We start from the raw sequence: 26,694 nt of genomic DNA, 5'->3' as shown, positions 1-26,694 counted from the left end.
TTTGAATGAGTGCTGATCTTTTGGTACAAAAGAAATGAAAAGCTAAATGCAGAAAAAATAATCCCCCAAACCCTACCCACATAAAACCAAAACTTCAAAGGAAATAGGTTCTCGGTTGATACACTGCATAATGAGTTTTGAAAACTGAGATTCTGGTTACATTTGAAGATGGCTCACACACTACTGCTTGCTGCTGTTCTATTAAAGCAAGGAAGCCTACAGAAAGAAAACCAAAAAGCTTGTGTAGTATCCTACTTTTCCCCAGGCTATGAATAAAGACATGAGATTAGGCCTTTAGAAGCAGCAGAGTCTTCCTTAGTGAGACTGAACACAGCAGAGCAACAAATGTCTGGTTTGACTGATTAGATATTTGCTTTAAATTCCAAAGGGAGAAAAGCTATGGATGCTTCAACTTCAAACACTATTTCTCTGCGCACACAATATCCCTGAGAACTGTAAGGGGGAGCTGCATTTGTGAAAGAAATCTAAGTCGAAAACCTGAGTCAAGTGACTGAACACAGAAAGCATCCAGTTAGTGCTGACAGTTCAGTACTTGTCCTATTCAGATAGTTTCAGATTAACTCCCAGAAAAAAAAGTCCCAGAATCCAGAAATGAGGTAACCTTCGTAAACTACTGGTTAAATCAACACAGATGGAACTAATACAATAAAGAAGGTTGACTACTGTGCTAAAATCTTAAAATGTGATTACTCACAATGAAAAGCTGGTGATTAACTTGAAGCTTACTTTTAGAGAGAGGTGCTATCACCAGGAGGGATAGCAAAAGTGGGCTAGAGATTCATCCTGATGAAAGACATGTATCAGTGGGAATAAAGAACAAACTGTACCTTCACAGCTTGTTTAACACCCCAAGATAAGCAGCTGATAACTACCAGAAACTATTTTATGGTTTGCCTGATGAATCTTTTCACAGCACAACAAATTTCCCCAAATGACAACAATCAGCGATCATAAAACAAAACAACAAAAAAAACCCCAACCAAACCCAACCTGTCAAAGTTGAATTCCCAGTAGAAGACAATAGGTAAAGAAAACATCACTCTTAACACAAGTTCCTGAAACCACGAAACAAAAAGACTAGCTCCAGGATACATGACATTTAGACTTCATGATTTCTGAGTAAGCACCTTCTGTTGTTCTTTGTTCAGACAGTGCCTAGCATAATCACATCTCATTTTCTTAATTTTCTGGGCCCTTATAGCAGAAGAAGCATAATTAATGACAATGACAGTGACAATTGCTAAACAGTCTAAGGAACAAAATCTCTGACAAATGGATACATTAGCAATCACAGAGACAGTTTTCAACGTGTGGGGTATTTTCTACTAAAAGATCTTTGCAAAAGGATGCTACCACATGGCACAGAAATAATTGTTCTTGTACTGATTCTACCAAAGCTGGATGCCTGGAATAAATCCTGCAGATATTCTGATTAACAAGCTCTATCTACATTATACATTTATAAAGTATGAGGCACAAAAATGGCATTAAGAAGTGTACCTGCTTCTAATTATACCATTTTCTTATCCTACAAAAGTTCTGCCATAACATATGCCAATCACCAAAATTGTATTTGCAAAACAGAGCCTTCAAGTAAATCATAGAATCATAGAATTGTTAGGTGAGCTAAGAAGAACTTGGAACCTCTTCTGAGCTCATGTATTTTGACTTACGTGTTACATGCATAACCTGAGGCAGTCAGAATTCTAAAGACTTCTTTGTTGGCTATTTCAATGCAAAAGACCAAATAATCAACTTAAAAAAATATTCTGAATTCACAAGATACTGCCATGACTTCAGCTAACAGGCTTTATCGTTAAGTAGCACCTTAGAAACACAGCATCACAGAATCAAACAGGCTGGAAAAAAAGATCAAGTCCAGCTTTTACCCCAGGAGTGTCAAGGCCACCACTAAACCATGTCATTAAGTCTCATGTACAAATTTTTTCAACACTTCCAGGGACAGTGACTCGCTCACTATCCTGGGAAGCCTGTTCTAATGCCTGACCACCCTTTTGGTGAAGAAATTCTTCCAAATACCTGATCTAAATTAAGAACCTGAAATTCTTCATCCCGTGAAACTTAAGTATCTTACAAGCAGATGACTCTGAAGGTGAATGTATTAGAAGATGTAATCTTCTGTAACTACATAACTTGTAGATATAGGCAAGAACTTCCAACAGGCTGCTTTCTGCAGCACTTACCATCTCCAGCATAAGCTGTGGTGTTGCACTGCAATTCAACCACCTGCCTGCTCTAAAATGGGGAATCTGTAGTCACATAGGAAGGCAAGTGCATAATGCAAACTGGGACATGTAACAATGATAAATAATCATTATAATTGATTAGATGTAGTACACAGAAAAAGAGTTTGGAATCATTCTTAAATTTATATTACATTACTTATGATAAATAGCTAACAAAAAACCCTAACATATCAAGGTCATTCTGAAGTCACTTGCTTTAATACTGACAGTCAGTTGATTTAATAGTGACATACTACAAATGGTAACTTAATTTGTAAGTTGGTAGAAAGCTACTGTAGGCAACCGTATACACATTTGTGTCACACATAAACCAATAATTCCAAAGAAAGCAGAAATCTACAATGACAAATGCAGCAGGAAGGTCACAAGTTTTTGAACAGAATAGCATATGTCTTCCAGTCTACATAACACTGACATGGTTGAAAATGTTTTTAATCATTCCTCAGGCAATTTACCTCTCTTACCCACTTGACGGCCATCTATTATTCCAGTATATAAATCAAATTATTGTGTCATCATATTAGGTATGTTTTAAAATTTCAGCCTGCATCTGGGTCTTGATCAGCTGCACTGGAGCTCTTAAGCATTTCTGAAATCATTCAAAAAACTTCACTCACAAAACTCTATAAGCACTAAAACAGATGAAACACTGCCAAATCATATCAATAGAACAGTGAGTGAGTGCACTTCAGTATAGAAATAATGTGTATGCTACAGCAACACTGAACTAATACAGAAAAATCAATATGACCTTGGACAACTAGCACTGTAGAAATGAGTAAGACAGCATGTCTTACAGAGTCTCCTGTTCATTGAAAGACTGGTAAAGAGACCCACCCTTCTCCATAGCCCTGGCAAAAGCTGAAGACAGAAGTCTAAAACCCCATGCCATCATTAGATCCAGTTTGCAAAGTAACAGAATAAATATGATAATTTACTAATTATTTCTCACAAACACCAGACTACTATAAACTTTGTTTTTCTTACAACTGCATATTTAAAATGGCATCACCAGATGTTTAGTTAATACCAGAATTTATTGATTACATGCTTTGCAAGTCTGACAAAGTATTCTGTCAGAGTAACAACAACAAACATCACCCATATTTTGATCTAGTCCCACAAAAGCAAGTTATCAGAAATTCTTATTCTTCAAGATCCTATATGTTTGCATATGGCATGACAAGAAACTAACACAGGTTGAACAGAGAACCTGTAGCTGCCCCATCTCTGGCAGTGTTCAGGGCCAGGCTGGACAGGGCTTTTAGCAATCTGTCTAGTGGAAGGGGTCCCTGCCTGTAGCAGGGGAGTTAGAACTAGATGATCTATAAGGACCCTTCCAACTCAAACCACTCTGTGATTCTATGATGATTCCATGGATCAATGAAGTTCAATAAAAAAATACAGCTAATACGACTGGATCTGTGTGAGGTCCACAGTTTGTTCGATCCAAGGGATTTTTTTTAAAATACCCCTTAAAGTTCTGAGAGGGCAGTTACTATTTGTCAACATCAGATAAAAGTGTTACAATTATAAACAAATACTTTTATAAATAGAATTTCACTGATTTATTGCTGCAGCTATTTTAGCATCTGCATTTGTATCTTAGTGTGCATCTACATTTGGAAAGTCTCCACTGACAGAGCTGTTTCCATTCATGGGAAGCAGCCCTGCATCAGAAGGTCCCTTCAAACCCTAACCATTCTATGAGTCTATGAAACACAAACACACATTTACCCTGAATGCACACAGCCATTTTAAAAATTAAATCTACAGAAAGTAAATAACCCTGCAGATCAGTGCACAGAGAGTGTAGAGGCCTGAATCAGATGCTACAAAAATACTGGCTATAAACCTTAGAATGGAAAATTTCAAAAAGGTATTTTAAGAGCTGTTTTCTTTTCCTAGGTCCACATCAGCAAAGCACACTGAAGTATTCTGCAGAACTAGTTTTGAAAGCACAATATGGTAATGTTCAAATTTCAGCAGAAAAATGTAAATCCTAACTTCTGAGAACACCACCTTCTGCGTGATAGTTCATTTCACATTTTCTTTTCAGTATGTGGGCCAGACAAGTCCCTACTACAGAATTTACAAATGATTGCTAAAATAAATAGTTACTCACCCTCCCTCTCAGTGCAGAACAAACATTCAGAAGCCATAAGCAGGCTCTAAAACAGGATTACCATAAAAAAAGATGATGATAAAAACATTCCTGTTGGGTTTGTCGTTTTTCTTGTAAGGGCTTTTTATGCAGTCTGCTTTCCAGCTCTCAGGCTTTAGCATTTGTGTTTTCTAACCTTTTTTCTTCTTCAAAGACTAGAACTGAATGTGAGCAAGTTCTAGAAAATAATTTTTTCAGAACAAATCCAAATTCCTGAGATTTGAACATGCCACTGGGAGAGTTGGCATTGCTGCAAGATATCCAGCGGAGAGCAGCCTAAAGCCTTGGGCTTTTCAGGCTGCCCTTTAACACATGCACTGTTACTACTGGAGAAGTAGAGCTTCTTCTGAAAGAAATTTCACAATATAGGATGTGGCAGAGAAACTGGCACAGCTCTCAACATGGATTTGTAGCTCATCTTTAGAATGGGGGAAAAAAAATGCAAATAGCAAAGCCAGCAACTCAACCCTTCGTTCTACTGTTCCACATAAAATTACCTGCCAATTTTCAGTACACAGAATTATAAGACAATACCGGTTGGCAAGTATATACCACATCTCAAGGGATGAGATTTTTTCTTACTGCCTTTTTTTAATACTGCTAGCTAACCAAGAAACATGAAACATGATTGCTTCCTCCAGTTAAAGTTGTTGCAGCACATGTTTTTATTTTCACAAATTGCCAACTTTTCCCTTCCAGAATTCAGGTGAAATATTGATACCCATTCATGCAGCATAAAAGGAATACTATATACTCTCTTCTATTTCCAATGAAGACTGGAGCTCAAAAACAAGATCTTGGTTAATACCTTAGGTCAAATGTAGCAATTGTCTCAACCAACCCTACCACTCAAAAGTCACACGCTTATTCTAATTTTAATCTTATGTTCCTTTCATAGTCAACGAATATAGACCAACTACAGCAAACTGCCCCATTGAAATACATAAAATACATACCAGATGTATTCTATTTACATATATATTTATATATGTATATATACATGGGCTGAACCCAGGACAATAGAGCAAAATAGGCCTTTTTTAAACACATAGAATAAATTACTTCCCATGCAGATTAAAAGTTTCTATTCACTACAGAAGGATGCATACAGTTGTTATGTTAAAACTAGGTTTTTCACTAAGACAGCTGAAGTGAGAAGAGATGCATCCAAAATTAGCTAGGCCTTAGCCCTAATTAAGCAGTCTGAAAATAAGATTTCATTAACAAAACACCATCAAAACAGTTTATGAACTGTTGTACAAACCTGGTCGAATTTACCTGGTGAAGAAAGATGTAACCTTCCTAGAGAATTTTGCAATACTTTTACACAACACTTTTCAACAATTATAATTTTACAGGAAAGCTCTAAAACTCTACAAGTTCTGTTGCATTTTGCAAGCACACCAACTTCTCCAAGGCTTTACCAAATTAACTCTAACATCTCTTGGTCTCCCCAAAGGGCTTCCCGTACGACAGCATTTCATAAGCTGCTTTCCCTTGGTGGTCTGTTTCCATTGGAGTGCTGACCTTCAATGCTAATGTAGCAGCACAAGCTCTAGTTCTGCAAATTTCTTTCCAAGCACCTTTCAAGTCTCAGAGGGCAATACACCACAAAACATAGGTGACATTATACCCTGACCATTTTTTTTGTCACAGAAGATTAAAGAACTTTTAAATAACAACATAACACCATTCGCCCTGCCCTCTCACCTGAATACATCTTGTGATGGAATACTAGAACAATGCCTGTCTGGGTATCAACCAACTATCAATGGAAGGTTGGAAAAACATACATCTCCCCTGTGACAGAACCACTTCAATGCCTTTAACCACATTTCAGTTCCATCACTGGCATGCCAATTAGCAAGATATGTGGAAAGTACTATTTAACTGATGTTTTATTTAATATACAGAAAGAAAAAAAGGCAGAGTGTATCGTACGTGGGTACAAAATGTGGCTATAAGATGACATTTAAATAACAGTTTGCTCTGTTTTTAAAATTCAGGATGTAGAGCAGTATATGTTTTTGCAAGCTACTGCTAGTTATTGGTCAGAGCACAGCAATTCATTACAAGGAACAGAAATATAACTGTGTTTTTTCACTGTTTCTCAACTGTGTGAGGCAGAATAATTTTATTTCATAGCATTTTCTGTTTCAGCTCCTATCAGGGTTTATGTGAAACTTCTTTATATATTGTGTACCAACAATAACCTCATTTAGCATTATGAGTTACAGTGGAAGGTTGGTCAGAGGACATAATCTAAAACGATCAAACCCAAACCAGCCATCCAGGCCATTTCAGCAGATCAGGCTGCCATCAAGAGCATGGTTAAGACACAGAGATTTGCTTCTTCATAGATTCTCTTATTCCCACCATCTACAGCACAAAAAATATCTTAAGAATTTAATTAACGTTTCTCTTCCATCTTTGTTTTTGCTTTGTGTTTTTTCCCCCAAACATAAAACTGCTGTGTCATAAAAATGAAAGCACTTCTTATCATTACAATGTTTTGATCATTACTTTACCTGAAAAAGAAAACATCTAGTGAAAAATACCAAGTATTAGAATAATTGTAAAAACTAATCAATTCTTCTCCCCCACCTCTGATATCTTATCATTTCTACCTACATAGTAGTTAGCATAATTCCAAATATAATAATTTGGAAGTTCTTTCTAGAAATTGATAACTACTAAACTACTCTCATTTCATTACTGTCCTTTCAGCTGGTATAGTTACCCTCAGTGATGAACAGGGTAGTATGAACTGTAACTGTTCATTGACTAACACACAGTTCCATCAAAAAGTGTTCACTTTAACTTGAGCTCATTCAGATTTAAGAGGATACTGGCACAGCACCTCCTTTACCAGTTCCATTGCAGAGGCCCTTGGAAGATTCCATTCATAAATGAATAAGATAAAAGACTGAAGGTCCCTACCTTCACCTGATGATCCTGAAAGGTCTATGATGACATACACTCTCCCTTCTGGCTCCAAGTCAATCTGCAATCAAGAAGAGAATTAGAAAAAAGCTTAGAATGGCTCCCAAAGCAAGTGACTGCACATGTAGGAAACAAAAAGTTTCCAAAATTCATGAAGCCAAGGTGTAGGCAGAACATATGGCCAGGTCTACAGTTCAGTTCCAAACAGAGCCTCTTTTTGCAAAGAGGTGTATTGAGGACCATACCTTCAATGAAGTAAAAAAGAAGTGTGCACCCTTAGCACTTCTAAAGCTTGAAACCAGTGAATTTTACAGATACAATATTTAAAGCACTGTTCTACCATACATTTGCACCACTACTTCCAAAGAGACAAGGAAGGAAGTTAAAAGTGGTAGTATCAAGTAACTTTTTTTACTGTAATTTATACCAAGCCCAGATATGCAAATGTGAAAAACAACACTGTGGTCTATTCAGAGCCCAGCCAGGCAGATCAGCTCTGGTCACAGAATGGGGGAAATGAACCCACACAGCTCGTACGGCTGGGTAACACGTGTTTATAATACTCCCTTTGTATTCCCACAGGGAGAAAGGAATACATGCTTTACACACTTTATCTGAAATACAAAATTCGTTTACTCTGTACCATGTACTGGTAGATTTTTAAGGAGTCTTTGCTCTTGTGGAGATTGCTTTCACACAGCATGAAATACAGGTGCTCGCTGTCAAGCTGCTGTGGGAACAAGCTCCTGAATGTTTAGGCATTGCAATGAAGAGCCCATTATAAACCCTCCTGTGTTTTACCACAGGTTCCATCAGCAACTCGAAATACTGCTGGATTTGGGCATCCTTGGGGTGCCCCAGACATTACAGACTAATTTTGCAGCCACCCATCTCAAAAGATTGAACTGTAACTAAACCACTGTGAAATCGATAGCTCTTATTGTCACATAGCAGTTGTTGTCACATGATTAGAGACAGGGAGTCAAGTGATTAATACTATACATTACATTAATTACATTACTTAATTACATTAATATTGTATTATACATTAATACTACATTTTCATCCTATTTTAGTAAGTAAAGCACACAGATAAAACACCATGACCACTGCCAGGGTACCTCAAGGGGCCATGTCTCCCAGGGCCCGTCCTGCGTCCCACCTCTCCAGCCAAGAGTAGGCAATCATGGAGGCACCAGGGCAGCCCCAGCTCTGGCCATCGGGCATCTCCTTGGGGATGGGGACAGGCCAAGCTGTGGGGAACTGGAGCCCGGCCATGCTGCAGCCTCACCGGGTCAGGCACTGGCAGCCCTGGGGCTAACATGGCGCCCGGGGCTGTGGGGAGGGCGCTGGAGCCCCAGGAGCCAAGCAGGGACGCTGGACCCTTACACTCACTTTAGAGTTGATGAGATCAGGATTGCTGTGTACCAAACCGCTATGGGTTCCTGCCCGTACCAGACCAAACGGACGCAGGGTGAAAAGAAGGGAACACGCCTCATCTCAAGGGTCCGGCGGAGCTCTGTTCATGGTGGGCTGACACTGAGGTAACCGCGCCCAAGGCTTTGGCGGGAAACGGGTTTCCCGCCCTCGCACCTCACCACAGCCCACCTCAGCACGCGTCACTGCTGCAATGGCGGCAGCAGGGCCTTGCTTCACCAATGTCAGTCAGCAATGAGGCTCCAAAGACATGAGCAACGTCAGGGTATGGCACTAGCCCAGAATAAGATGATCATCAAGAGATCACCAATTTAAACTAATAATATGGGAGAGCAATCTTTGCATATTAGCAAGGTAATGAACAATAGAAGAGGACACCAAAAGGTACAGGCTATACCGGGATTTGCCTGTGTACATTCAGCTGGCAGCTTCACGGGGCCACCTTTTCCATCTCCATGTTTCTCTCATCACCTAAGAACACCTCTACAAGTCAGGCACCTCTCTCTTTGGGGCCACAGCTGCTGAATGCATCAGGATGACACAAACTCCTCCCTCCATGAACCACACAAAAGCACTTGTGTGCTGTTCGGGAGCCAGCCGGTAGAGGAGTTCACAGGTCCGGCTGATGTCATCGAGCGAATGATCTCAGCCGCTGCATTGTAAATAAGACGAGGCAGGAAATAGGTGTTAGCAAGGGCAGGGGTTACTCAAAGGAGAGGAAAATGAAAGCGTGGGTCAGAGGTTTTCCATAAATATAGCCCTGAATGTTAAGTAAAGACGTTTTTAACAATTTCTCAACTGGCAGCATGAGGTTTCTGGGGGAGTTTTGGGCTGGTTTTCTGTTTGTTTTGGGTTTTTTTGTTTGTTTGCTTAGTTTTGGTGGGTTTTAGGGTGGGTTTTTTTGTTACTAAATAAATCTACTGATCTTACAATACTGCTCCTCTCCCATTGAAATAAGGAAAATATTTGAAGATCAGAGGCACAGGTGCATGAATAGACTTTGATGTCTACGCTGAGGGAGGCTTTTGAGAAACTGCTACAACACTCAACAGATGGCTGTATTAAAGACAAGCATGTCTAATGCTCTGTTTGTATCAGCATTTTATACTGTTTGGTTAAGCTCTCACTAAAGTACTTTATGCAGTTCAAATCCCCGTATGCACACACACATACAGAATCCCAACAAACATCCCTGCAGCAGAATCAGGCATCTGGAAGAGCCGGTAACCACCATCACAAAATCTCCGTTCTGCCCGTTTAAGTACAAAGAGCACTGGAAGCAACTCAGGAAAAAGACTGGAGCATAGAAACCAAGTTTCCATTACCCATCAAGTGGGCTGTTTTCATATGCAATTTATTAAAAATGCTGCTGATTTTGATTCAGAATTCTTGATCCTCTAAAGCAGAACAAAATCCTTATAAAAGGGAGTATCTTCTACAAAGAAAGCATGTATCCCTCTTAAAATACTATAGCACCAAGAACAATAGACATATTCTTATTGTTAGATTTATACAATACCCACATTTTCATTTCAGTGAGTACCTACGCTGACAGATTCATCAGCCACATGAATGAGTACTTCCGCAAGAAGCCGACAGCTCAGCTGCCTCCGTTGACCTGACATATAAAAGGAACACCCCCCAAAAAAGCAGAATCCCCTACACTAACAGGGATTCTTTTCATCCAAGGTCTTTCATGCATCAAATCAAGCACTGAATGAAAAGGAGTGATTCAATTCTAATTTTCCATAAAACATTTCTGATTCAATGCCTAGAAACACAATTGTATAAATACGCCCAGAACAGTCAAATTACTAGAATATAAACAATATGCCTTTTCTTTCAATCTGAACATTAAACTACACTTAAAATGTGAAGACTCTGCCATGTCATTTTATAAATACATAACAAATATCCATATGGCGCAATCTAAGAGTTTCCATTAATTTTTCACCAAATGTCCACATGTGAAATGTCCTTAAACATATGTAACCAGAAACAAAATGACTGGCCAAATTCTACCAGACATCCTTGAATGCAACGTAGTTTTGATTCTGACCCTTCTCTTTGACTAAAAACACATCCCTCTGAATGCAGCCAAACATTTAATATATGCAGAGAAACACTATGAAAAGATATCTAAAAAGACATGACTGTCTGAAAGCACAACAGAGAATAAGGCAAGATGCAAACTAGGGGTGGGACAGAAGTCTCGGTACAAAAGCAGCTTTGCTGTAAGCAAGGCACATTACAAAATATACACACCACATTCTCCACATGCAGCAAAAGATGTAACAACTATAACTGAGCAAAATGTCCGATCACCAAAGAGTTTTATCCTGTTACTGACTCATGCTATTGCTGCGACTTCTAAAATACAGAGTTTTAGTAGATGCAAGCAAGATTAATTGTAAAGGTACTTTAAACAACTTCTATAGTGCTAAAATAATTCTTGTGTGGCAACACATTGAGATGAGTACAAAGATGCTGGAAAGAAGTACAGATCTTGAAAAGCTCCAGGCATGAATAAAGCATATTAGCAGCCTGTTTCAGGGAACAAAAGGCAACCATCCACAAAACCAGACATACTTTCAGAGGAAAAAACCTATGTTGAAACCATGGCCAAGTTTCAGCATATTGAAGGTATTTATAGTTTCACAGTCATTAATGGATCTTATTTTCAACACCCTTTTGAGACAGTTCCCCATCTGTAAAATGAGATACTCCCAAAGGCACAAGCTAGACTAAATGACTTGCCAGAAAGTCATACAAGAAGTCTACAGTTAAACAAGAACTGAATTCTGGTCTCCGGAGGCCCAGAGTTCCCACTGCACCATTTCTCCTATGTCTCAGTTAAGCTTGACTTGGTCAAGCAATACACATCCTATCTTCCTGCAACACTGGAGACATCCAAGTACTTTAGAAAACAAAACCCAACAAAACACACAACTTTGATGGGTACGTATCTAGGAGGTAATTTCCTTTCTTTTCCATTCACTTAATACTTATCAGTAAAAACAATACAAAGCAAAAAAATTGCTTAAATATTTCTTCACAGCATTTCCAAAGCATCTCAATTCTTGGGCAACTCTGGAGTAATGCAAAATTTAATGAAATTAGGCAACAGATTGTGAAAATAGCTCAGCTTCTCCTCAAGTTTTGCTTTTTGCAAGCTTTTAACTCCTAAGCATTTTTTGGAAAAACTGAGTCCTAAGCTCATGCAGCATCTCACCATTTTCCTCCTCTCAGGTGTAGGATATAATTCCCATCCCTCTATATACGAAACTCAGAATTCTCAAAATCTTAGGCTAAGATTTTGCTAACAGAACCACATACTCCCTCTAATCTCTTAGGAATGAGGATGATCCGAATATGCTATGCCCATATTTGTGTTGCACCAATGGTCCATATTTGAATATGAAGCAAATTTTACATTCTTGACCCCTGTACAGCCTGAATTGTTCCATCAATGTTTGGGAGTGGGTTTTTTCATTGTAGCTGATAGTATCAGCACAGAGATCTTGCATGCTCTATGGAGCAAACTGAAATGACAAACCACTATCTTCAGTGGCTTAGTACTCCATTGCCATAGTTCTTCCCTTGATCGTAACAGAGTCCATCAGCCACCCTATGTCCCAAGACAAGAACGTCACCTAAGATTAGGTGCATTATACTCAGTTCAACACCAACTTGTCAAGAGAAATTTAAGGATAGTCTCTGACATAAAACTCAGATCTGGAATAAACAATGACTAGACAAATGCTTCCTAGCAGCATAAAGGTTGAGCAAGTTTTACACTGATGTTCCTTAGTCAGATACAGTATGAAACACAGCAAAACCCCACCAACCACAAAGCTGTTTAGGATTTTGGCAACAGTATAAACCTAAATGGACTGTGTAAGCCACAGAAACAGGAAGAATTAAGTCCTAAAACCTACTTTGCACCTCTTGTTGTGATGTTCTAGGATTATCTGATATTTGGATAGCTTAAAGCATAAACCTCCAAGCACATGATTTGTCACTGCTGATAGTTATTTGAATCATGTAGAACTTGAGAAGTCAGCATGTATTAACCCTTACCGAGTGCAGCATAACAGCAAGTTTCTCTTTGAACACACTTTGCTGAAACAAGGAGGGAAGGACTGTGTTTAAAGAGCTGAAATCTGCAAAGGCTTGGGGCAGGAGGGTTACATCTGCTCTTTTGAGGGGCATTTACTTATCCAATTTTGATAAAATATTATTATTTAGGAAAATGCATAGGTAAAATCAGAACAGTTGTAATCCATTACAAAATGACTGGAGACAGGGCTTGTGCTGGTCTTTTGTTGTTTAACCACAAGATTTTTCTGCTTTGATTTAAATAGCTGATAGAGTACTTATTTTAGCTTATTCGAGAGAAAATAAAACATCAATAGGGACACTTTTCAATATAGTCAAAATGACTGCAGACGAAGTTATTTAGAACTTTCAGCAGACCACCATTATTAGAACAGAAGCAAACTCTTGAGCAAAGCAACAGCTAGAGATAAGATTAAACCTGCACACTTACCCCAGCATTCACTCCCATATCTCTAGGAAACTCACCTAAAACAGAGAGCTTTGCAATACTCTCCATTATGCCAGAAAAATAGCTGAGACAATTTTATTTAGTAATATTATTTGAAAATCAACAGATTTCACATGTTGCATCATGACTCACATGAAGTAAACTTGACTTCTAAAGAAATTCCCCCCCTAAAAAAGCACGTTGAAAAAACTTCCCTAGAATGTCTATTTACCTCCATGATTTCTTTCCCCCCACAGCCTCTTGCTCTTCTGGCCAAAGAAAGCAGGTCCCTTTCAGAGCCAGTGCATTGCCACAAACTTCACAAATCTGCCTTTCATTATGAATGTTACATACTTGATTATTATAATTACAGAGAAATGTAACACAGCTTGCCACATTGTAATTGACCACAATGATATACATGAAAGTTAAGAAATTTTGGCCACAGGCGATTCTATCATTTATTTACTCGTACTCAAAAGTCAACAAAAAGACATCAAACATCTTGCATGACCTACAGAAAAGATCAAACACTTTCCAGTGCCAGACACATGCACAGACATAATACAGAACAGAAGCATCCAGGGAAAACCAAGACTCAGCTGAAATAACCACAAATATTCAGAAATCAATTCTAAAACAAGGATCCTTCCATTACTTAACACAGCATATGCCAATATTCAGTTGTCCTGAATCAAATGTGGTATGACTTTGATCTTCCACAATCTACTGCACCTAAGGATTCTCAGGCATCAAAGGAGAAACATTCCTCAATGCATGGTGACACACAAACACATGCATGTTTTTGCACAAGCATGCACTCGTGCACACTCAACAGTTAAGTACTCATTTTGTCTATTACAAGGAAGTACAAGTTTTATGGACCACTGTACTGGGACTAGGGTGTGCACAGCTCATTTTCTGGTAGAATCCAGAAAATTAACTTGGACAGAAGGCTATATTTACATGCAACACAACAGCATAAATGTCTTCAAAAGCATCAAGTAGTGTGACGGCAAAAGCATCACAGCACAAAACCACGTTTCTGGTCTGAAGGCAGGAAGATACTGTCTTCACCATCTTGAAAGATTTGGGTGGTGAGTATATGCATGGCAGAAGGTACTATTATCAAGGTACTTAACAGTTACATGCCCAAACTGGTTAGGGTTTCTAAATACCTCGAATCTGCATTCATGAGAGAGGGAAATAAATCAATAAGAGAAATTTCTTAATGAGTGGAAAAAAGTCAATAACCTTAACAGATGAGGTTGCCTAGGCTCTCCATTCAGAGCATTACGTCTCTGAACAGGTCAAAGGAGACTTGTTCCAGTATGAGTCTTTCAGACACATGTGCATGTGCTGGTTTGTTAGTTTATTTAATCCAGTACAGTTATTCTGATGATGTAAATGTCTTCTATTAGTAAGTCTTGTGAAGGCAGAGGAATAAGGCAAAGTTACATAGTACATTTTCACAAAGAACCTACACAAGCCCAGTGATAATGTGAAGCACAATGCATGAAAGTTGGGTTTGGCTGCACACCGCTCAACTTCAAGAGCAAGTACAGTAAAACCACATACAAAACAAAAGTCAGCATAAAGCAATTCACTTGAAACAGCTGCTAAATGTATTTCAAGAAAGAAAAGAAATAGTTCAGAGCACTTTCCCAAGCAGATGGTTATTTGATTTAAGAATAAAGGAACTGCATTGTGTGGTAAGAGCTGACCTGTAATTTCATCACAAGGCTTTTCAAAATGTAGTCTTTAATGCACTCGTGCAGTGGCACCTCTAAACCATAGGGAAATATTCAGCTGTCAAAAAATATTTAAAACACAGTTATTGGCTTGTGTTATGGACATTTTTAAATGTCATGCTACAAATCTACAACCAGAAGGGAGGGAGTTACTTCCACAGCTAGGAATAAAATACTGAATAAAGAATCAGGACTGCAAGCACATCATGGTTAGCTGACTGCTATGTGTCAAACACTGATAAATGCTGTCAAATTATTTTACTACAGTACAATTTCATTAGGGACTCTTAATTAGGGACTGCAGTGATAGGACAAGGGGTAATGGGTTCAAACTTCAATGGGGGAAGTTTACATTAGATATAAATAAGTTCTTTAGTGTGAGGGTGGTGAGGCCATGGCACAGGTTGCCCAAGGAAGCTGTGAATGCTCCATCCCTGGCAGTGTTCAAGGCCAGGGCACTGCAGGGGGGTTGGAACTGGATGATCTTAAGGTCTTTTCCAACCCTAACTATTCTATGATTCTATGATATGGTTTAGTGTTTGGTGTCCCTGCCCATGGCAGGGGGGTTGGAACTAGATGATCTTGAGGTCCTTTCCAATCCTAACTATTCTATGATTCTATGAATTTCAGATTGCTTGCTCAAATGCCTAAGCCCAAGTCCTAGATGGCACATTTGTCTGACCTCACAAATCACCTGAATGTGACAATTTAACCACACAGATATTTGGAGTTTCTTCTAATTTTATTAGCATTTCTCTGAGTAGCCATCTTTGCAACATGCTGGACAATCACCATGAAATAGGTATCTGCATAACAGTTAGTACATGGATAAGCAGAGGACCTTAGGATTAATACTTTTCCTGGTGATATGAAACCATTTTGGTACATGGCATATATTTTTCCTTATTTCCTTGAGTAATTTCCATATTTCCTTACTTTCCTCAAGTAAGACTGTGTGAAGTCTTACAGATGAAGATAGCAAAGTAACATGATCTGTTTCCTGTAAAGCATATGGTATTTTTCTTCCCTTTATGGTTGAAACACTCCTTTCTTTCCCTCTCCTCCTTCCAGGTGTACTCTGAGAAACTCAGAACTGCATACAACAGGAAACAGCCACACACCATTACTGTACAAAGAATAAGGAAAATAGGCATGCTGAGTTTATACCTCAAAAACCAGGGAGATTAACAGTCATAAGATCCAAGACTGAGGTGGCATCAATTCAAACCCTTCCTAAGTGTGGTAAAATAATCTCCAAAGGCTAGGAAATGGTGATATTCAGATTACATGAAGTTTCCCTTCAGTTTTTTTGACTGTTAACCCTCTTCTAGCTCTCTCTAAAACAGAGAGATTCTGCAACTTGCCTATTAACCAACTGTATTTTAAGAACATCTTTGACACCCTGGTTTTACTGCCTCAGAGGGAAGAAAATAAATATACCTTACACAAAACCTCACCATGAATTAGACAGGCTCTTTAGCAGTGATCTCAGACCCTTCTCATAAGAGATTCACATTTAAGTGTTCCAAACATTACTGTGCAACACCTTGCAGTAACTTCTGAGAAAGGTCCGACTGCACTTAAAATCATCAATCAGCCAGTTAGAAGAAAGCAGCAGGGAACAGAATCCACTTTGGTTCAGTTCTAGTTCATGTTCACTTGTAAGTGAAGCTGTGCTGGCTTTGTTCCAGTTAGCAACAAAACTCACATCTAGGTTTTGTTCCAATTTAAAATAGAAAAAATAACAACTACTGTTTATGAGTTTGCGTTCAGTTCTGCTCCCTGTGAAGAAAGCAAAAAGGCCTTTCTTATCTGTAAGTCAACCACATTAAATGCACTCTCCATTTGTATTCACAGTAGAAATTAATCCTCCATTAGGAAGGAGACAGCTTGATTCAATATGCTGCAAATGGACTAACTGTACTTCAATGACTTGCTGAAACTTTTAAGTAGTCTGTAGATGTGTGACACCAGCATCAGCTGCAAGCCAGAGTTCACCAACAGAGAGAAGAAAAGATCTGATTGGTAAATTCTTCTATTCTGCCAATTTGATTTATAGATGAATGAGACTCCTTTCCCTCACCTGTGGCTGAAAGCTACAGAATACACAATTAAGGTTGCACTGGAGGTGTGCCCAAAAGCATCTTTGATCTCAGTAACTGTCTATGAGTTACTACTTTTGCCCAAATTTCCAGAAAGCAAACAGCATCTGATGTCAGGAAACACCTCTAGAAGCTATCAAGGCTTACCTGAAAATTCTCCCGCACCCAAGCTGCTCCCCTTCCTGTCAAAACTGGTCTTCTAACACAACAAAACCTCTGATTTACTTTGCACTGTACCTTGGTGTAGCCTTCGTGAAATTCTGGCCGATAACCTCTCGGCCCTGCAGAATATCACTGAGTCACCACACATCCTGATTGACTTGAGTTTTTGTTTGCAGCCCCAGCTCAGCACCCAAGGCCAAAGAATATCACAGCACCGAACTCTTCACTACCCAGATGGCCAAACTGCTCTGAGATGCCAAAGAGGAGCAGCTCCATGGACTACTACTACTACTACCAGGGAAGAAGCAAAACACACTACTGCAGGTAGGCAGAACTTATGAAAGCTGATGAAATAATATAATACACAGAGCAAAACATATTCAATTAAAAGTCATGACTGAATGAGAAGAACAAGGACCTAGGGAAGAGCGACAACCATAGAACATGCAGAGACAAAAATTATATACATGGCTCAGACGTGGCATGAAGCTGTCACAAGCAAACAAAAAGAAGTAAAATAGTATTTCAAGAACAAAACTATGCTAAAATTACTCTAAAAATGCTGTAATTATCTTTTGAACAGACCCATACTCTAAACTTCTTTTAACCTTGGTTTTAAATCTTAGAATGCTTCTCATTACTATTTCAGCTCGTCTGCTGTATCAGAAGTCTGGGGTTCTTTCCCACCTACCATAAAGGCTAAGGTTTTTAAAAGTAATAAAGCTCAGAACAGTTTTTAAATCAAGACACCAAAACCATCATAGAATAGTTAGGGTTGGAAAGGACCTTAAGATCATCCAGTTCCAACCCCCCTGCCATGGGCAGGGACACCTCACACTAAATCATATCACCCAAGGCTTCATCCAACCTGGTCTTGAACACTGCCAGGGATGGAGCATTCACAACCTCCCTGGGCAACCCATTCCAGTACCTCACCATCCTAACAGTAAAGAATTTCTTCCTTATATCCAGTCTAAACCTCTGCTGTTTAAGTTTCAACTCGTTACCCCTTGTCCTATCACTACAGTCCCTAATGAAGAGTCCCTCACCATAATTCAGGAAGTTTAATTATTCATCCAGGGAACTCCAAGCCTGTCATTTTTAAAAATAAGATATCTCAGTTTAGGTATCTTTGTAATCGCTCATTTTTAGTAACTTCAACACAATTAGAAAAAATCCTACTTTCTCATTCAGGTTCAGACATATTTCTGAGGAAAGAAACTGGAAATACAAACAAAAAGGAACAGTCACTTATAGAATTATATAAATTTGGTTATAGAAAGGGGACGAGATTGAAAAAAATACCATGAAAATACTTATTTCCAGTTAAAATAACTCTTCAGCAAGGGCCAAGATGAAAGCACGAACACATAAGCTCCAAGAATTATAAATAAACAATTTTGGCCATGAAGATGGAAGGAAAAAGCATGTTCTACACAAATATTCTCTATGTCCTTTCACATATGTATCTGTAACCTGAGCTGCTTTACAACAAACACTGCCAATACAATAAACAAACACTGCATGATATACAAATCACAATAGTAAAATAGAATTGGCATCAAGTAGTTAAACAAAAGTATCCTTCCTGGAAATAGCTCTCCTCCTTATAGCCTGCCAAGAACTGAATCAATTCAGAGCCTTTGTTCAAGTTACACTACAAGTTAAGTTTTGATGGAAACAGAATGAAGAAAATAACTTGCAAATTTATCTTTGCTTGAAAAACCAAACATCAGCTTTCTAAATGCATTTTCAGGTAAGAATGAAAGATTTAATTCTGCCTTCAAACTAGGTGACACACTCAAGTGCCAGCAGTATTTACAGACACTGGCTGCTGTGCAGATATATTAGTCCTTGTCTATCTTGAGCACACAGAGAACACACAGGATGAGGCTGTCTCTGCTTCCACTCCTGTAAGCCCCCTGACATCCTTTGTCCATCACACCTACATGAGGTTTTAAGTAAGGAGGTCTGTAACAGGCTGGGAACTGGATGATAACTCAGCTCTCAGTCTGCTATCTAAACAGCAAGATCAGTCTTGCTTCCCAAAGGAAAAGTTTATTTCTAAAATCTTGTATTAGAGAAACATTTTGCCAGTAAATGTGGCAGTTTCTATCACATAAAATTATTTATATCATATATGTTCAAAAATGCAATCCCTGAAAAAAGTAAATTCAAGAATAGCAAAAATTTCTAAGTTTTTGAATTTTATTTCATTAAATACCCAGAATTGGCAGAAAATAACCCGAAAATTTAGCAGAAAACGCAGCCCCCAATGCTCTCATATGCAGCCTTCTAAAAAATTGCCAGCATTTTTATTTCCAGAAGAAAATCTCATTGCAACATCTCTCTTTGGTTCTATTTTTTCCCCCCTTTAGAAAGTACTACAACAAGATCTTCAGATACTATTTAATACCGTTGGGTTGGTGTGGGATCTTTTTGCATACTTTTTGTCTGGCCCTGATGATATTTTATCCTCTGTTTAATTATCAGAAGAGAAAGATTAACGAAGCTAATTCTGTTAACAGAATGGCTATCCTGAGGACTACAATTATCTGTGATTCACTTGGACTTCCTCTGCAGCTTTAGCCATAACAAACCTAGAGCAACTCCAAGACTATTCAGATGTCAACTACAAAACACTTTGTATAAAGAAAAACTAAACAAAGAACTGGTATAGCCCATGCTACCCATATTTAAATGTAAAAAGGAAAACCAAGTAAAATAAAATCGAGTAGCTTGATACACACTGCCAGGCAACCTATATTGCGTGAAACAGAGACTGCAACGTAACATCTTGAACACAGAGATTACAGAAAAGGAAATGGCAAAAATAGCCACTACTATTATTACTGTTCCTGAAAAGTTAGGCAGCAGAGGCCACCAGCCAGGAGTGGCACACCAGGAATAGCTACATCTTCAGAACTCCCTAAGAATAAACACATTCTAAGGTATGCGGTACTACCTTAGCGCTTACTTTCATTTACTGCAGCGCTTTAAACAGAATTGTATGTGGAGTTCTCACAGATTAGATACGAGTTCGACATGAAAGATGTTGGGTAAACCTTTTAAAATCTCACTCTTTCAGACATCCGTGCAAGTTTTCCGGTACTTCCTGGATTTAAGGGGGGGGGGGGGGGAGAAAATCAACAAAGTTTCTCCCTGACACTTTGCCTGCCTTGTATTGTGGCGTTTTGGTTGTTCCTTTTTTAGTCCCTATGGAACAGGAAGTGCAGAGTCATTTACACGTGCATTCAGATTTTGTTTCTTGAGAAAACTGATTGTAATTCAAACTTTATTTATTTTTTATATTCTTTTAAATACAAGAGTGTTCAGTTTGGGGCAATCTATTTGGAAAACACCTTAGCTTCCATTTTATGCAGCCAAATAGTCAGGGCTCCTGAGGCTGGACTCAAGATAACTGAAGAATTCTTGTTCGTTTAGATCTTACAATTTAGATGTGTAAGAACCATCCAGTTCTGGTAATGGAAGGCACTGCATGCTGCCTACTCTCTTCTGTCAAGGCAAGTAAGTAGAGCAAAGCTAACGCCTGTCTTCCATGTAACAGTCTTTCCTGGAAATGAAACTGTAGGTATTAAGAATCTACTATGTCACTCACTAACCAGTTTCATTAGTTTATCATTTTTAATGGGAAAAGAAATACCTGCTTTGCTGTTCATTTCAATCTATCTGGCCAGCCCTCAGTTCTTGTTTCACCCTTCTCAGATTGAACAGCCCGTTTATTTTTTACAGACCCAAATTAAGTAACCTCCCATTGTTCCTTTTATTTAAAGCAAAGCAGTGAGCTCAGAGTTTCTCCCTATAAAGAATCTTCTCCAAACTTTGAATGCTTTCAGAAATCCTACCGTGAGCTCTGCTATTGACCTGCTGGGTTACCCTGGGCAATAAACTTCATTCACCCTCCATGTGCCTATTTCACATCCTATAATTAATCTTATTTAGAGTTCAAATTCTAAGAAGTTCAGGCTCTCCTTAACATATTTCTGCAATTAGAGCCTGATCTCTTTACCATTATCTACACTGGAGTTTTTGGGTACTAGGTATGGTGCCACATTAATAGTTCTATTTTAACTGCAAAATTGACTAGGAGTAATCCATCATTATTGTAGCCTACTGATAATCCTGAACATAACTCTGCTATGGCGCACCTCTTCACAAAAAGCAAGGAACCTTACCACTCAATTTATGCAAGATCTCCACTTGGGTTTTACAGCATGAAGCTTTGCAATTCTAATTCCTCACAGAGAAGGCAGAGGTAGGACTTGCAGCAGATCTATCTGGCCTTCAGTACATGTTTTGTCTCCATTTCCAACCGGTTTTAAAAATGCTGACCACCCATAATCCTCCTATGTGCAGCCTACAGAAGAAGGAGGAATAATTTCACACCTGGGGGAAGTGCCATGAAAAATTCTGCCATCTGTAAGGAGCGTGGAGGCAGGCAGGACAGGCTTCTTCAGGAATGCATCTAAGTTTTGGGTACTCATAGTCCTCATTCCTCCATCTCTGGTTAGCCTACAATTTCCATAAGCGCTATCCCACACAACTTGCAGAAATCTCTGCCTTGGACAGCCCTATAATCAAACCCTCATCCTATCAAAGTTTGGTTCAAAACTCTCCTGTCATACCTGTAAAAAAATTATCATAAAAATTGATCAGAAATGGGAACTACATATTTCAATTTTTCACTAAAAGTGTAAAAAAACCAGTTCCCAAAGATCTGTCTGACCAGAGTAACAGCAATAGTCCCTTTACTGCAGAGACTTCAAGGACAGAAGAGGAAGAAAAATTACCCTGGTATTAGGGAAGTTGAGTGTGTGGGTTTGGCGTTTTGTTTTGCTTGTTTGGGATTAGTTTTAATGTCATTGTCCATGTCCATCCCTCTTCCCTCATTCCCCCCTTTTTTCTTTTTAGATGCAGTGGTTTTTCCTTACTGGTAACAAAGATGAAAATGATTCATGCACAAGTATGACCTTGTTAAGTGCCCAGGCAACCCCCCTTTAAGTAAGGCTCTCTAGGGAACTCTATAGATCTCCACAATGTCTGTGTAATACTGCAGAGTGAGAGTTCTGGACTGTTTCCATTTCTAATTCTCTGACCCTATCCAATCTGTTGCTTGTGGCTCTGTCAAATATGCTGCATTTTAACTTTTCCCAGGAGCCTACACAATTTCTCTTTTGGGTTGTTTCAGATTTCATTCTGTGCAAAGCAGCTACCTTTAAAAGCGCTTTCAATTTATGCCATTACAAAACCATTGCCCCCATCAAGGCAAAAGGCTCCCTCTCTAAAAATTAAACACACATACAAGTGTGCATGCTACTAGAGTTGTTAACTGTTGAAGATAAAGATGCAGTGGGATCCAGTAAAGACAAGAGAATAAAAACTAGCATTCTTGAATAGGAATTTGTATTGAGCCATGGAGATGTGACTATTTCTGGGTAATTTGGTCTTTTTTCCTACAACTGTCATAAAAAAAATGATTCAAAAATAATAATAAAAAAGATAGAATTTTGTGTACAGAATGGAAATTATGCAATTTACCATAATTTTCCATATACCTGAAGAAGTGCTGGGGAAAAAAAAACAACACATGCAATTACTGGTTTACTGTTAACATTTCTTTAAGATTGTTGGTTAACCTAATCTATATTTTTCCCCCAAACCGAATGAACCCAAGTTAAGCCTGAACCCTGACCTTCAATTTGCTCCCATTTTCTTCTTGGATCATTTTCGAAGAAAATCAGTGGGTTTAAATACCATGAACAGCCCCAACAATAAACCTGAAACACTGCCAGGTATTTTTGAAGTACTCCAATGAAGTTTCTTCCACTTCATGACAAAACTGAACATTCTCTGCCTAATCTAGCATTGAGAAGAGCTGTTACTCCTACAATAGACAGGATCCTACAAGCATCCAAGTGACATCTATGTATCAGGTACAGCCTGAAACACCCTACAAGCAAGTAGAAGGTACAATCTGGCAGCCTCACTGGGGTCTCCTGCTACTCTTCACCCCCTGCACCCTTTCCTCATCTACAAATTGTAGCCTTTTATTTAATGTAGGCAATGGCAGCTTTTCTATCTGCTACCACAGATCTACCACTAAGTAAGACAACTTTATACTTCACGTTGCTCTCATTGCTTTAACAGTATCAAAGGAAGGAACTGGATTGCTCTGGCTCAGCAAAGTCCTGACTAGCTTACTTGACTTTATTTTATTAACATTTAAATGAGGTGAGGTTCACATCCTCCCTTCAACTTTTGTTATAAAAGATGTACAGTAAAAAAAGCAAGCAGCAGTGGCAAACATGCTAACATTAAAAACAACGGAGAGAGAGACTAGCTCTCTTACTTCATAGGCACACTGCACACATCTCAAGCTCTAACAGGTATTTTGGCATGAAAAAGCAATAGTGGAACAAAAGACAATACACACAAAAGCTAAGTTAGCATTATTTTGAGACCTGATATTTTATCTACATGACCAACACTTCTCAAGGATTTTTTCTCAGGTACAAAATTAACTAACAGTGGATGAATTAACAGTTCATTCAGGATTATTTTCCTAACACATGGCTTTGTTTTTATAACCATGAACCAATGCACGTTTTTAACACATGAACAGATATCGGTTACATGCCTGAAATTGTACTTAATTCTGAGCATTCACAAAACAGCAGCTCAGTCTGGGAACCACAGTCCAATTAACTTATATTAGAGCAACAACTACGTCAAGTATCTCCTGCTTCGACACCTATTTTATTGCATATTTTTTAGGCATTTAAGCAGTTGTTTGAAAAGATGTTTTTATACCAAAAGACTTCAGTAGCTAAGGATAAAATCTCTTACATTTAATTATTACTACGTGTTTGTAATTTTCTATAGAACTACCAAATATCAAGCTTTCTGAGAGCTGTAAATCACTTATTTCTGCACCACGTAGTGTTCTGTTTACAAAGTCATTAAAAATGGTAACACAATATATATAAAACTATGGCTTGCTCCTCAGATGGCTAAGCAAGCAAAGCACACATTAAACCAAACTGTATGCTTTTATTCTCAACCATTTACCCTCCTTTTACGTCCTTACTTTTTATACAAATCAGGACAATTAATGAATTTACACTGCAAAAATTTCTATACAAAGTTTAATAGCAGTCTAACAGCTTTTGTGAAGGATCATGCACTGAAACACTACTAGCTTATGGTAGCTTTGCACTCCACACCAAATTTAAATGACTGTGAACCAGCATCAACGAAGAGAAACTGAGAGGCACTGAAAGATTCACTCTGGAGGCAGTGGGTCCTTTCAGAGAGCTTTGAGACAATAGTGGAGGGTGAAACTGAAAGCAGCTTTCGGAGTACATGAGAGCAGCAGTGGGTTTACTCTGCTGCAGTCTGGAAGCAATGACTGAATCAATCCTTAGAAATAAAACAGCTGAACTCCAAAGATACCCCAAAGATAACGACCTGCCCCAAACCCACCCAACTGCCAGACCTCCTACTGACTTTTGTTTCTCCCCTCTAAATCACATCCTGCTCATGACCACCTCTACTGCTAGAGGACTGCTCTACTAAAAGAAATGCAGTGGGGGAAAACAGAATAATAAAGCCTGACATACTCCAGAAAAGGACGCTTGGTCTCTCTGAAAAATCAAACATGTTTAACAGCAAACCCATCTAGTTACCCATCTCAGTTACTCTCCTTGAAAATACTTGGTACAGCAGTAATGGTGATGAGCATATCCATACTTGTCTTCTGCCTTTTTCTATTATTTATGGTGCAGTGACTTTACTAAGTGTCACTAAATGGATGACACAAAAATAAAGATGCCCATACGATGACAGTCCCTCAAGTTTATTACAAACCACATGAAGCTGTCTCTGGAAAGCAGCATCAGAAGAAGAGAGTAGGTTTCAAAAGAGATGAACTTCAATAAGAATGCTGAATGAAAGCCTATTTTAAGCTCCACCATGGAATCTTTAATATTATTCCAATACTGCTAGGCACAGATCAGTCAGGAAAAAAAATCCCTTTCCTTTTAAATTTTATTAAGGTTATCAAACTCAAAAAGGAAGGTCTCACTGGGCCTGTATTTGAATGCAGCATTCCAAACCTCAGGTTTAATTAATTCTCTCACTCATTCTACAGATGTATGTATCACACAAATGCTAATAATAAATGACTTGAAACTAAAAATGAAATTACATACTAAGATAAATTTTGTAGAGCAGATTAAAAGTAGGAATTCATACTTGCTACTGGAAGAAAGCAAGACACTGCGCAGAGATGTAAGCTGTGGTTTCTACATACTGTATAACACACACACACACCGACAGTACACAGATCTCTGTCTGAAAAATTAATCCAGTTTTAGTTTATGGAGATTAATCCAGATTTAGCTCACATCATACATTAAAAACAGTGTACACAAACAGGATTTTTTTTCACTCTTCAAAGTTAGACAAATATAAATAAAACTCCCACATAGAATAATCTTCAGAAATCATTTTTGGTGTGGAAAAATGCTACTACTCTATGGGAGGGTAAGGACTGAAAAAGGGGAAAGCAACCATTCAAAAGTATGTGTAGCAGTGTTATTCTTCTTCCCCATTAATTTTAGTTTTGCTCCCTTCTTGGAAATGCTTGTACACAGTATAAAATAATCCTTAACTTTTATATTCACAAGAAACAGTTGTGCACATTGAATCACAAACTGCAGCAGAGTATTAGCAAATCAGTATCATCTATGACCCTTGGTGTGCCCGGAGATATTCAGAGACCACCGAGAGCATCCAGCACTGCAGTTCCTACTGAACAGATGAGCATTCAGTCTTGTGATGTCTTTGCAGACTGCATTCAGAAAGGACTTCTCATGAAGTTGTATTATTCTCATGACACAAGTGCAAATTCATGAAGGACAGAGGAAGAGCAGATGAAGTAAGGAGCACAGATGAAAGACAACACTAACCCCTACAACTTCAAAGGACAGAGGAATATGGAACACCATGCGCAAGCCAAGCTCCTGTTCCCAATACATGAAAGTCCTGAATCTAAGAGGCCTACAGAGATTTTTCCTTCCTTCTTTGCAACTTCTGCTATGCCACACTCGCGGTGTTATGCAGTCACAGGATTTCTATGCAACCTACATGATACTTATAAGCTGTTGTGATCTCTAAGTACTATTATAAAGTCATTCTAAATGTTGCACTCTAAGCAAATGAAAACATTCATCCATTAAGCCTCTCTTAAGAGAGTTCAGTTGACGTACCTACTAAAAAC

At 38.6% G+C, this 26,694-nt stretch overlaps 1 protein-coding gene across 1 annotated transcript in view; it reads right to left on the bottom strand.

The window, feature by feature from the left end:
* Positions 1–26,694, bottom strand: part of PRKCE (protein kinase C epsilon) — a 282,199-nt gene that overhangs the window by 175,141 nt on the left and 80,364 nt on the right. Inside the window, exon 2 of the mRNA XM_005144578.3 lies at positions 7,393–7,456. Within this exon, the coding sequence (XP_005144635.2) occupies positions 7,393–7,456 (64 nt within the window). The remainder of the gene's footprint in view (positions 1–7,392; positions 7,457–26,694) is intronic.

Source organism: Melopsittacus undulatus, chromosome 3 (genome assembly GCF_012275295.1).
Source record: "Melopsittacus undulatus isolate bMelUnd1 chromosome 3, bMelUnd1.mat.Z, whole genome shotgun sequence".
Classification (NCBI taxonomy): Eukaryota; Metazoa; Chordata; class Aves; order Psittaciformes; family Psittaculidae; genus Melopsittacus; species Melopsittacus undulatus.
This window is presented reverse-complemented; position numbering and strand designations above follow the sequence as displayed.